Raw genomic sequence first — 13,738 nt, forward strand, 5'->3', positions numbered from 1 at the left:
TAAAATTTACACATTCAGAATGCGTTATCAGACATTACACCTGTTATGGTGGTGGTTTCGTGTGCGTAATTTTGCATTCATTGAGCGAAATTAACTAAGCAAATCATTTTTTGTTATTTCACTACTGAGCCTTACCTATTTTTATTGAAACATTTTATAAGCGTTATTGTATTAGTTGGAAAAACAATGTAGAAAGGTTTCGAATTTTCTAATAAAAAAATGTCATTGCAATGCAATGCAAGATGCAACATTGGAAGTTAATTTTATGACTCTAAAAACAATTTTAATCTATCATTAAAAATAACATCAAGTTTTTATTTTTTCACCTACCGTGTATAATGAATTTATCAAATAACAGCTAACGATGTAAGTTGAAGGTATTTTCCAGGTTCAAGTATGGATATTACATTTTTAAAGAAATAATAAGCTTTATGATAGAATTGTTTTGTTTTACAGTCGTTTATTATTTTTAAATCATTCGTATATATTTTTTAAATCGTCGCTACACATGTCTTTTTGTTTAGCGCTGAACAAGAGATTTTTTTATTCTGACATCGTACGCATGATATTATAAATGTTTTTATTCTACATTCCATAGATGAATGCCCAGGTCGTACTGCAGAGAGAATCCACCTTACTTTCGCAGTGACACATGATATAAAAAATACAGATCATTATCGTACAATCATTTTCGTTTTTAATGTAAATTATTTTATTAACCAGATTTACAAAACGGATGGAATGTATAAAGAAAAAGAAAATCTCTTACTTTGCTGACATGTTGAGCGACGATTGTACGTCACTTATTTACGAGGACGTAAAGGAGGATCATCAAGTCAAAGATTTACCAAAAAACTTAAGGTTTTACGTAGGAAAATGACAACAATACTTTTCAAAATTTATCCGACAGCAATTTTTAACTACATCGCTTAAGCGAACAATTCTTAAGAGTCCATTACAAACGTTTATTGAATGCGCAATTAAAGTAAGTAGTCTAGGATTCAAAGAAAAATAAAAAATCATTGTTATTACAAAAGTTTTTAAATTATATTTTGCTGTTTAAATTTTAATGGATAATTTTTTTATTTGATGACATCTACGTACGCTTGAAGCGTCCGGCAAGAATGTAACTTAGCGACGAAGAAGTTAAAATTTCTTTCGACAGATGTACAATCGATGTTCTAGACGATAAGTTTGTGAACAATAAGAATATAAGTTTTCTTGTTTAAATAAGCACTATAGACGCACCATTCGTCTTTCAAATGTACACTACTAACTTATCCCTTATACAAGTAACGATCTTAATTTTTAATATTATGCATGCTCTATATTTCTAATACAGTATTATTATACCAAAAAATATAAGAACCATATTGAAGTACAATCTTACGATGAAAAATCTTATCGTTCTCGCGCCAAATCACGGAGAAAAAATTACTACACATAATCCGGGCGCGTGCGAGCGCGCTGCATCATATTTGTCTTGATCGTATCTTGGTTATTTTTTCGTACACATATTACACTTATTACATATACATATATTTAAATATAACGTAATCCATTCGTTCCAAAACTTAGTCTCGCGGGATGATTTGTATTTTGCAATTTTTGTCATAAATAAAGAATGAGGTTCAAATTTTTTTTGTATGATTAATGGATTAAATGGTGTGTGTATGCGATAATTCTTAATTAGGTCTCTATGTTGAATGGATGTTTGAAATTTGTAGCTTTTTGTTATGAAGGTATGCATCCACGCGCGCTCGTCCACCATCTAGCCTGAGATTATGCGTCGCCATTGGTCTCAGCTTCGACCGCTGCGACTACAGGCGCGTCGTCGAGCTTAGCTTTCTTGGGCGATGTGACTTCCTTGGCATCACCGTCGACAGCGTCACCCATCGATTTCCTCTTTATACAACAGGTGTCGTTGTTTGCGTCTGTAAATGATGACATGATTGTTAAATGAAATTATGCTCCGAAAAAATTTTCGAGTTATGTTGAAGGATGGATAAAATGTATACCTGTGGAATCACCATTAGTCGATTCAAGTTCTTTCTCATCGACGTCTTTCTCTTCGCTAGAACCGTTTTCTTTGGCCTCTTTGCCGTTTCCATTTTCGGAAGCCTCCTTGGAGTCTTCGTCAACTTCTTCGACTACCTTAGCTGGAGCCTCTTTCACCGGTGACTCCTTAACTGGAACTTCTTTCTCGTCATCGAGAACCTTCTTTTCGGGCGAGCTCACAACTTTGGTTTCCCTAGAAAATGGAATTTCATTATAAGTACATTGTTTTCATGGTACAAGGTTTTCACTATTTTATTAGGCGTAAGGAGGCAAATCAATTGAAAATTTAAGAAACAAATATTTTCGAGCAGAGGTCGGGAATGTTGTCGTCGAGGATCAACAGTAAAAACATAACAAGAAGATTCGAGTCCCGAGTTATTGAGTCATATTCCTAGGATTATTCTCAAATTTATAATATATATTTTACAAAATGAAAGTTTTACATTGCTGGATACATAGGAATAGAAATTTGAAAAATTATACAACGCTTCAACGAGAAAATATATAATCATCAATTGCCTTATTTGCATTCAAGTTTCATTAATATCTTACGGTTTACCATCTTTATGAAAGACTTTTGCGTTGGTAGGAGATAAAAAAGCGTCTCGTCAGTCAAGTATTAAAGTAACTAAAGCTTTCTTTATATTGTCAAACGCAATCCGATACGTTCTTTTTATGAAGCATGCAAAAACACGAACATGTGTGCGTCAGAAATTGATCAAATTATCGTCGGCTTCGCAATGTGAGGCAACGAGGGTACTTAAAGCCAAGCCACAATAATTTCAAGTAATCGAGAGAATTTACGGTAAAGTTGAATAACGCGAGGGTACGTATTAACACTATCGCGCGTGTTAAGACGTGATCTGTACAAGTAAATATGAATATCGAGACACATCGATTCCGCTATCGAGAAAGACAAGCACAGGTGTTAACTCGATGGATTTAAATAAATAACGAGAAAGCCGCAAAAACGCTCGTGTATCAGCGAACATCGTTGGCGAAATGTTGTTCGCTAGAGTCATTTATCAGAAAAAAAGATGAAATATTATTTGAAGAGCACTAAGGCTTTTACCCATGTACATCAAGGAGATGATCGAGGTATTTGGACTGTTTGCTTAGCAAACACTTCAAATTGAGTTCTAGGAAATTTCGAGTTGTAGTATAACAGCGAATCTTAGCATCGCGTAAATGAAGTTTTTGAAAGAAAAACGGACGCAATATAGAAAGTGTTTTTTGTAATTTCAATAATCCTCGTCACGCTCTCATACAGGCATACAATTTCATTGTAAATATCGATTGAAAAACCAATTACTCGAGTCCGAGAGAGGATGCCGGCATGGGAAACGCGCGAAAGATAAAAGCGACGCCATGAGTAACGCCGCATGGCGGCGCTACAACCATTTCGCTGTGTACAATGAATACAAGCGCACACTCACGCTCCAAGGACCGTCACACGCTCGTGGACGCATATGTGTGTGTAGTCCATACATACTCGCGTTCTATCTCTCTCTCTCTTTCTTTCTCCCTTCGAGTTTTATAAAATAATAATAATCATTAACGTGAAGCTCGTAGTACCAGCTCACCGCACGCTTCTCTCTCTCTTTCTCGGTTTGGCGCGCGCGTCTTTATTCCCCTCGCATCGAGGATGCGTGTGCGGCGCGCGCTCCCATTTCTGCTGTCCTACCGGCTACGACGACGCTATTTTGCCAAGCCTTACGATCGCCGCATTCACATACAAATTGCTAAGTACTCGCAAAACCGATTTCCGTGATGAAGAAAACTGGCTTCACACGTGGTGCATCGCCAAAAGCACGCACAATGCATGTCTCGTAATTTCGATCGAAAAATTATAAATCCGAGAAAATGCGACACGCGAGCCTTAAGCGCAACGTCGCGCGTCCGTGTAAAATAATGCCTACAATGACTTTCTGCGCGAAACATTTTTTCTATTCTAGCGTTCTCGCTTCGCCGAGCGAGCGAGTGCGCGCACGTTTAGAAGCGAAGTTTGTGTAACAAGTTCGGGGTATGTGCAGCGTTACACACACGCTCACACGAGCAAGAACGATCCAACTACATACACACACACACACCGACAAATACGTACAGGCTCACGTTCACAGAAGCAGAGCGCAGCGTATACTTGGGTGAATATAGGAAAGATACCGGAGAGAAAGGGGGAGGCAGGCGGCAGGCAGAGTTAGTTGGCGCTCGCGGAGAAGCGAGAATACACGGCGCGATCGATAAAATTCGCCGGTAGTATGTGCCGCATATATACACGGCGACCCTCGGTACACGCCAATATTATGATGCTCGTGTGTTTATACGCGCTCGCACGCTTAAATCCGGCATCTACTTGGATCGATTAGCTTTGTTCGAGCCGCTGCAGAGCGCGAAGCAATGAAATTCACGTACATGATATTTGTCACCGTACGCGAGGGAATCGTAAAACAATTGCGACGCGCGTACTCTGAGCGAGAGAAAGAGAGACAATACACGTACACACGTGTTTGCTCTACGCTGCGAGTGTCGTTATCGAGCTTCAACCGAGCTGATCACTAACACGGTAATAATGAAAAAAACAAACGAAAAGCAACGAGTTGGCAAAACAAAGAAAAGATACAGCCGCGCGATACACGGAAAAAAAGCGCGCGCGCGAAGCGAGAGAAGCAGCGGCTTCTATGTGACCGTAAGGACAGAGGAGAGCGCGCGGGCATGGAAAAAAAAGAAAGTCGGCGTCTCTCGTGTTCTTTCCCGTTGCTCAAGGTACAATCGTCCTAAGCATGTTAAAAAAACGAATATAATACTTTACACAATTTTCATGGCATTTGGGGGGAGGGGGAGAGGAAGTCGTGCAATTAAGGTAAACTGAGATAAAATTCAACTTACTTCGTTTCTGTATCAGCCATTGTGTTGGTAAGTTGTGTTAATTACACTCGATGTGTTTTAGATTAAAACAAAATTCACCCACAACACACAAGTTGTTATAAACTGTAAGATTCGTTTGCTATAAAATGAGCACACAAAAAAAGAACAGCGAAGCGTCGAGACGTTAACTGTAACGAAGCGCCGGTTGGACTGAGAAGACGCTGCCGGCGCGGCGATCACCGAGGAGGAGAGGAGAGAGAGCAAGAGCGAGATAGAAAGGGAAAGACAGTGCGAATTGCGAGAGCGAGAGAGAGCGCGCAAAACTCTATTCGCCGGTGAATGCCTGTGAGCCAGTCTGAGCCCCCAAGTGGGGGAGTTGAAGCTGCGCGCGCGCACGCAGGTTCGCCGCCGCCGCCGTCGCCGTCCGAATTACATTTTGCGGGCTATGGTTTGCGTGGGATTTTTAAGCTCTATTCATAGTGCAACATTTTGAGCACCTTTGCATTTTATAATGCAAAAATAAATCATGGGTTTCCGAAGCAACGCAGGTCAAAGAAATTGAGCCAGCCTGCGCGTGTCATTCCGTTCAAAAACTCGTAAAAACACCCACGACTGGTAATCTTTCAGAAAACCACAGCTTTACGAGCGAATTTTACGACAAAAGCGTGAATTGAATGAGTGCAAGCCGAGCGTGGTTATCTATTCCATCTGAAAGCGAAATAGCATCGGTGCCAGTGTGGAAAGCCCCTTAAGGCCAAAGAGAAAACGGCGCAGGCAGGCACGGAGCACGACATGGATGTTCTCATGGCAGAAAAAGAGGGGAAGGATGTATAATAAAGGGAGAGAAGAGAGCGGCCGGCGTGCATGAGCGGCGCGCGCGCGCGCGACACGAACGCGGCAAAAGATGTGCGACTCGGCGCGGCTGCTGCTGCTGCTAACGCTGCTGTGTTACCTATATATCTCCTTTCGCACGCGCACACACACACACAAACACGTATATAAATACACAAGCAAAAAGGCCAGGCTGTACGTGTCTGCGATGTTCGTGTGTGCAATATCTCCGTCTCTTTCCCTTTGCTCCGTCTTTCTCGCTCTATCCGCAGCCATCCTCGTCCCGCGCGCTCGCAATTTTGAATCTGTGTGCGAGTACGTGCATACATATACGTGTACATACACGGGCTCACGTTTGTGTGGCGTTGTGTTTGCATCGTGCACAGCACAAACGTTGTATTGGGTGCTGCATAAGCACGGAGCTTCGCCACCTCCACCGGGAGTTGCTGCTGCTGCTGCACGGCCTCAACCGGCTCAGGGACGGACTGAATGCGCGCCTCTAACGTCCACACGTTCAATACCATTAATCGCGTTTCACCTTGCTGTTCTAATGACTCATTGGCTTTTTTTCCTTTTAATTTTATCGCTCATAACGAGAACAGAATTTTCCAATCGTGTACTCTTTGCTTATTCATCGCACACATTTCGAGTTTAGCATCGATTTAGTCTCGTAGCTGTTCGTTGCACGCTGTTCGAGTAAAAAAAATTGTGAAACGAGCCCGAGAAATTTCGCCTCGCTTTCGACGAAAAAATAATTCCAAGCCCCCGTGATCGTGCTCTTGGCTGTATGATGCAGCAGGCACAGACACATGGCTCTCTTGGCGCGCATCCCGTGCCTGGACTCGACTATATACCGCGTTCGCTTCTCGCGCGTAACATAACATTTGTGCTGTTCTGTAGATAAAGTGAAACTATAGAGTGTGGATTGTGTATATATGTATATATTTATACATACAAATATATATATAATAATATAAATGTATAGAGCGAGAGAAGGTAAAGCAATGAGCATTGCATGGAATAGCCTAGCTTTATGTATAGGTCTATATGTTGGAGCTGCACGACATCACCCGGTCTCTTTCTCTCTCCCTCTCTCTCGACTATTTTTCTCTTTCTCTCACCCTCGTTCTCGTATCGCGTGCACATGTACAAATCTATCTATATATAGATAATACATAGAGCATACATCTGTGCACAAACACGTACACGTACACACGCAGACACAAAACGGCTGTGGAAGCGCGCGCGCGAGCAATAAAGATAGATTTTGACGTGACGGACGGAGTCGATAATGCGAAAAAAAAAGAAACTGCTCTCGCTGCTACGTAGGTACGGTGCACCGCAGCTCCGCTCCGATGTGGATAGATCGCTTTCGAATAACAGAAGCTATATTTTCTTTGCGTGTATATATACGTTGCACAGGGACACGGAGCCCGCGAGCGCCGACTCGAGCATCGGAGAAGCGCGCCTCTCAGCGTGTGCGTGCGTGTGTGCTTTATCCTGGCATCCTGGCGAGCGCCTCATGCCCGCTCGTTCGCTCGCTCGCGACCATGATTCCTCTTAACGCTCCGGCGAGAATATTCAAATTAATTTCCAGGAACGCCACGAAATTAACGAGCGCGAGCTCGCGTAGTAGGAATTATATTCAGACCTGTAGAATAAAATCGATGAATATTTTTCATCCAAGTGCGAATGAGAAATAGAAGAGAATCCGTAAAAACTGTAGGTATGGTATTCGCAGGTATGCATAAACGCATCGTCTATAGCGTGCGTGTGTGTGTGTGTGTGTGTGTGTGTTATACCGGCCGGCGTGTGTTTGTGTGCCGGTGATAACAATCATAATTCGGCACGAGAGGCCGCGTTCTGCGGCCTGACATGAAAATGTATACCTCATATACAAATGGCTAGAATGCATATCGAATCAACGAAACCTTTTAACAGCTCCAATTATTGCCCCAGGATGTATTTTTTTTTATTCAACTTTTGTATATCCTTTTGAAACTAGTCGTTGCAGCCCATACTACATAGTCCGAATCGATATGAAAACATGTACATTATAATAATATACCAAACCTAAATGTGAGTAAACGTACATAAATATACTCTCATATAGAAGCGCAGGCTTCTGTTTCTATTTTTGAATGACTCGCGGGGATTTTCCGTTCAAGGTGAAAAATAGTTGATATTACCGAGCTTATTGTTATTTTGTTTTTTCCACCAGTAGGTATAATATGCGCGGACTTTTTGTGTGTCTGCACCGTGTGTGTGAGCATGTTGTATTACTTTTGTGCAAGATGACCTCGAAAGAAAAAAATATATAAACGGCGTGCAGTCGCGGAGCATCTCACTGTTATTCCGGCGCTCCAAAATAGACGACATTTTTCCGTAAAACGCGCGTAATGTACGCGCACGTACAACTGCTACGTGCCCTATGAATGGGATCGAGTAATCCATATGTCGTTTTATTATTTATATCGCATTGGGAAAGATAAGGCGCTTGTCAGGAAACCGAACGGACTCGTGCTAACATGTCGGAACGAGACATCGAGTGGAAAAATTGTATCGACTGACATCTATTTTTTTTTCTAGCAGTCCACAGTACGTCTATTTAGAACATCTGCGCGCATCGTTCTTATGATATTCTGCCTTTCATCCAACACCCGGCTTCTCAATACATTAAAGTACTATGTGATAGCAAATGTTAGAAAATTAAAATTTTCATTAAATGAGCTTGCCGCGATTAATACAGAGACTTGAGAATTCGGATGTTTCGAATCGACTTGCTATGCTACGAACTCAACGAAAAAGTGAAAAGAGAATGAAGCGTATTAGAGCTTTTGATCCACTATGTCAATGGAGCGAGTTTGGCTCAACAGCTGAACAAATGAATGGCGAGCCGAGCATAATATATTAACACAATAATACATCGAATGTCGGTCTGTTTTCAGAGACACAGAGCACGCAGAATTCAATTCCAACAGGTCTTGAGAAATATTCGCTTTAGCGGCATTTTCAAATCAAAGTCCGATTCGAGCAGCCAACAAGTTTCTGCCTCTAATTTAGGTTTGCCCGCGCGCCATCCTCATAACCGATTAGCGCGCAAATATGCAAGCGCGATTTGCGAAGAGAGGCCCGCACGCGCGCAGGGTAAAATTAATTTCTCGGCTCGTTGAGAGAATTTAGGAAAGTAGATCGCGAAGAAACCAATGCGATTTTACGACGACTCGAAGTTCCTTGAAATTTCGTGAAATCGTTCGTTTATTTACTCGAATCAATTGCGATAGTCGAGGAACACGTCAAATCTGTTGTCTATAGGCCATCTTACAGGAAGCACGATCGAAACTGCCTACATGTCACGCGTTGATCCGATTTTGGTTCATCCCGTCCCTTTTTACGTCGATTTTCCATGATATAATCCAAACTTATAGGTTTATCGAGCGGTGCATCGTCGAAGGCGAACAATCGTCCCTAATTGCACACAGCGTTACGTGGCGTACGTACGCCCTTAATTGTGGCGCCTCGTGCAACGCAGTCACAAGCGGTGTGCACGTCGAGCGCTGGGCGCCGCTCATTTATGTTATATATAAAATTATGCCATTACGGCGCATTTTCTCGTCGATCGCATCGCCGACCCACACTGAATTGTGTGTATATATTATTGTGTATATATCAGACAGCCAACACATAGACACAGAACGCAACGCCAAAGTCAGTCAAAGTGTCTCGGGACTGTAATTTTTTATGCATTACCAGCGCGCGTATAGATAACGATCAATTTAAAAATAGAATACGTACAATTATCCCGCTCAAGCCTTTATGTACACGTACGTATACATGCGTCGGGCGTACGAGTGTGCGTACACGAGCACTGCATATATACTTGAGCCAATTATATATAAATGTGTGGCAGCGCGTGCAGACCTTTTATCGTGGAATTACGTTACGCAATATTATCATCGGGCAATTGCATAAGATTGACGCTTGCGAGCTTCCCGGAGCCTCGCGCGCTGCAGCACTGCCTATTATGTACTCGATCGTGCGCTTAATCTTACAGATTACCCTTTGGCATCGTTTTTATTTTAAGTATTACCAGTTTCTGGTGGACTTGGATAAAGGATCGGCGTGCGCGAGAGTTAATGCAATTATAATCTCTCTCGATGTGCCCTATGCGCGGCGCAGACCGTGTGCGCATTTATAAACGGCTATGGATTTATCGACGACAGCTTTACGCACGCATATATACTTTGGAGAAAAAGGAAAATTTCGAGCGAAATGCTTATTTATAATATCTAAACTGGCTTGGGTGGTTGAGTCGAATTGCGAGGCCAATGGCAGACCACGACGACGACGACGAAGATGTGTGCTTCTTATATAGGCATAAAAGTCGTGTCACGGAATTTCGAGCACGTAACGAGGTCAATGGACTCTTCTTACTCATTGCAGATGGACTCGGCTCGACTTCTTTCTTGCTCGCTCGCTTCGCGCGTCTCGCCTCCGTATTATAAAGGGGCTCAACCGAACTCTCGCCTCAATTTCTTTCCTCGTCGTCGCGTCGTCCTTTCACGGGTCCGGCCCCGTGCACGAGCCATTTTTCCGATCTTTTGACGAAAAAATAAAGAAACGATCTCACCCCTCGAGCATTTTTCATCGATGCCAAATCTGCTCCGCAACGAGTTCCCGAGGCAAAACAACGTGAAAAAATGACCACGCTATATATATGTAATGGCCATTTTCTTGCTTGGCATGTTACAATGTAAGAAGGGCACGGATATAATAATTATAATGACGTGACACGCGAGCGCTTCTCTGTAACAGGTAGACGATTTCCGGAGTACGGGCAGAGCCAGCTGCTACCTCTGACTCGTTATACACACACACACACACACACAAACCCACGCCTGCACATGTTCGCTTACATTTTATATTACATATTATGTATACACGCTGCGGTGAGTCAAGGCTGTGAAGAGATTAAAAATTATTCGATGAATTTTCTGTCGCCAAACGCGAAATCCAGCGGTAAATATTAGTGCAACTGTATTAGAATTACTTTGTTGCTCTAGACAAACGCTAAGCACATACGACAACGAGAAGCTCGTTGAATTCTGTCCAAGAGGCAGCCATCTCCTCGAATTCGCCCTCTTAAATAAGCAACGTCGCGCGCGGCAATCGCATAAATTCGCACGGCACACGTGCACACGCTACCCATACGCCTCGAAGCGCACATAATATACGATACGCGAGTACATTTTTCATCGCAATTTACAATGCAGCTGCTGAAAATAACGACAAATGCTCTTGCCCTGAGCTACGCGCGTATAGATTAAATATATAAAATATAATACACAAGTCGATATGGAACTATAAGCGCGGCTGAATCGGCTCGACGAGCTCCGATACACATCCGTTTCTTATACGCGAACGATGATACATCCTGAAGGAAGGAGCCGAGTCGCCGACACGAGGCACGAAGAGGCAATTTCAATCGCGCATTCGTAAAGTTCATTTAACCGAGCAGCGGCGCGCGAGTAACAACGAAGCAACAAAAAAGAAGGAACGAAAGAAAAAGTAAGTATCGCAGGCTCGAAGTTGTTAGCCACACGTAACGTCGGTACGTAAAACAAAAAAAAAATACTCTCGGTGCGCAGCGCGTCATATATAGGTATAATATAGACGCGCACGCTCGATACTTACCGCGAGTGAAAAGCGCCGGAGCACACTGTAAGGCTGCATTATACAACGTGCTATAAGACGCGAGAGCTACGTACATGTACGCAATTGCGAGCGTGTGAGTGCGTATATAGATATATATCGGTATGGATGTACTCGCGAGTAAAGTGTATAGTACACCGGCCGGTGAAAAAAGAAAGCGCGGCCGTGTGCGCAGGGCTCATTTTGCGTCTCCTTCCTGTCTGCACGGGCCACGGACAGCCAGAGCTCGCTCGCCTCTCTCTTTCCTCCTCGCAAGCGTTCTCATGTACGTATATATATACACGTACGCGCCGGGGCATTGTGTGCGAGAAGCGCAACGTGGGCGGCACACGCGGCCCAGCCAAGTGCTCTTGCTTGCCGTGTACTCTATACTGTACAGCCTGTACTCTCGAGTCGGAGTGTAGCGCCTATGTATATACTCGCCGAAGCGCACTCGCACACTCTCATTTATACTTATACTATATAAAGACACTTGCCGCAATTTTACTTTCTATATATAACGTGGATGCGGTTTTTTGTCATCCCGCTCACTGCGCCAACCTCACGAGATTGAGAAAATTTCTCCGCTGCCAGGCCCTGGCGCTACTTCGTGCTTCGAATCAAAACTTTATCCTCGTATTGATCTTCGAAACCGTTCGTTCGGTGGACCGAAAATTTCTCGGAAAAACATCTGGCCTGTAGCGGCTGTTCCCTGGCAGCCGCGACGAGGACTCCGATCGCTTCCCTTAAAGACGTTGTGCACCGGGCGACAAAGTCGCGCTCAAAGAGAATGTCTTGCCCTGCTGCTGCTCTTGCCGCTACTCGCTTGCTCGAGAAAACTCGTTTTGCGCGCTCTCGACTTTTGTATTTCTGTATGTGTGTGCGAGTGTGTGTTAAAGCGCCAGGGCACTGTAGGATAAAATAAAATGTACATAAGTATATCGAGTATATAAGTTGCTCATGCCTCCGTGAACGAATGTAGCACACTGACTTTGCGCTGCTGCCGTTGCTGCAGTCGGCGAAAGAAGATCGAAAAGTGATAAAGTCTATAATACGCTCGAGTTCGATACACTGTATAGGACGTGTAGCGTCTCGTGAGTTGCGAGTGCAGCCAAGCGAGCTTACGAAGCTAAATCTTTTGTTTTCCAGCACTTCCTGTATCGCAGACTCTTCAAGTCCGGTATTCATTAGAATGACCACAGGTAAGAAAAATGGGAGAATCTTCGTAATTGTTATTGAATTTTATTGGTCAAATGTAACCGGTTGTCCGGTCGAGATCAAAGAAAGCTTGCCCAACAGCCCGACGACTTTCCCATCTGGATCCTTCATATAACTCGAGTCATGTTTAAGGTACGCAGAGCACTCGAAACTATCGTTTAGAGTTGCCGAATTCCTGGAGGCACTACCAAGTACGAAAAACAGAAGTATTTCTATTCTATGATCTTGGCGGTTTTCGCGCGCGATGATGATCTCATTTCGAAAGTAGCGTATGTATATTTCGCTCACAGAGAGCACGGCTAAGTAGAGCAACAGCAGCGGCAAAACAGCAGCGACGCTTGTGCTGCTAAAAAGCCAAAGTCTACAAAATGCAAAATAGCTCGCGACGTCAATTGAAGCATCACACAACCGTGGCCGCCGACGCCGCGTGTTGGCCTGTTCTATACTGTCTGCCTGCATATGCGGCACTCGGAATCCCTCGGCCCGATCGTCAGTCCCGAGAAGAGAGAAAAAGAGAGAACGAGATTGGCGGCTTGGCTTTCGGGCTCTTGAACTCGACCTGAAAATCGCCTCGGCGACGCATCGCGCGCTCCTCTTCCATACAAACAAACACGCATAAATCACTCGACGCTGTAACGTCTAACGTCAAAATTTTCTACTGATTTTTGTACGCTCTTCATCCTTTGAAATTGCCATTGAGTTGAGAGCGTATAATATAATTGTCGCTCTAACACAAGAAAATACCTTACTTCAAGTTGATGGCATAGCCTGTGCTTACTCGCGCGCAGAGGCAAAAATACTTATAGTTTACTTTTCAAAAAGATCTGATTTGATTTGAAATTTGATCGATCGAGACATTAATCTAGCGCTGGTAAATTTGATGTATTTACTAAAAGCATAAATTATAAGTATTTCAATACATTAAATTGATTTCTGATAAACTCAATGACCTCTTTATATGAATCAACTCGAAGTAAGGTATGTTGTTGCGGCTAGGGCGACGATAGGTCGTATACATATCACGGCTACGGGATTGCGTTGACGTTTTAACTACCTCGGCCGCTTAGAGATGCAA

At 43.3% G+C, this 13,738-nt stretch overlaps 1 protein-coding gene across 1 annotated transcript; it reads right to left on the reverse strand.

The window, feature by feature from the left end:
• Positions 1-440: 440 nt before the first annotated feature.
• On the reverse strand, positions 441-5,146 carry LOC106648822 (cylicin-1). The gene is made up of 3 exons (XM_014365936.1): positions 4,945-5,146; positions 2,019-2,251; positions 441-1,934 (listed from the first exon to the last, which is right to left on the reverse strand). Exons 1-3 carry the CDS (start codon positions 4,962-4,964, stop codon positions 1,783-1,785), a joined length of 405 nt encoding a protein of 134 aa, XP_014221422.1. The 5' UTR covers positions 4,965-5,146; the 3' UTR covers positions 441-1,782.
• Positions 5,147-13,738: the final 8,592 nt, after the last annotated feature.

Source organism: Trichogramma pretiosum, unplaced genomic scaffold (genome assembly GCF_000599845.2).
Source record: "Trichogramma pretiosum strain Unisexual culture from Peru unplaced genomic scaffold, Tpre_2.0 scaffold37, whole genome shotgun sequence".
Lineage (NCBI taxonomy): Eukaryota > Metazoa > Arthropoda > Insecta > Hymenoptera > Trichogrammatidae > Trichogramma > Trichogramma pretiosum.

Coding starts and splice junctions, on each gene's coding strand:
- LOC106648822 (XM_014365936.1), bottom strand. CDS start 4,964: ATGGCTGATACAGAAACGAA. Junction 2,252..4,944: donor ATGGCTGATACAGAAACGAA/GTAAGTTGAATT, acceptor TCCATTTTCTAG/GGAAACCAAAGTTGTGAGCT. Junction 1,935..2,018: donor GACTAATGGTGATTCCACAG/GTATACATTTTA, acceptor CATCATTTACAG/ACGCAAACAACGACACCTGT.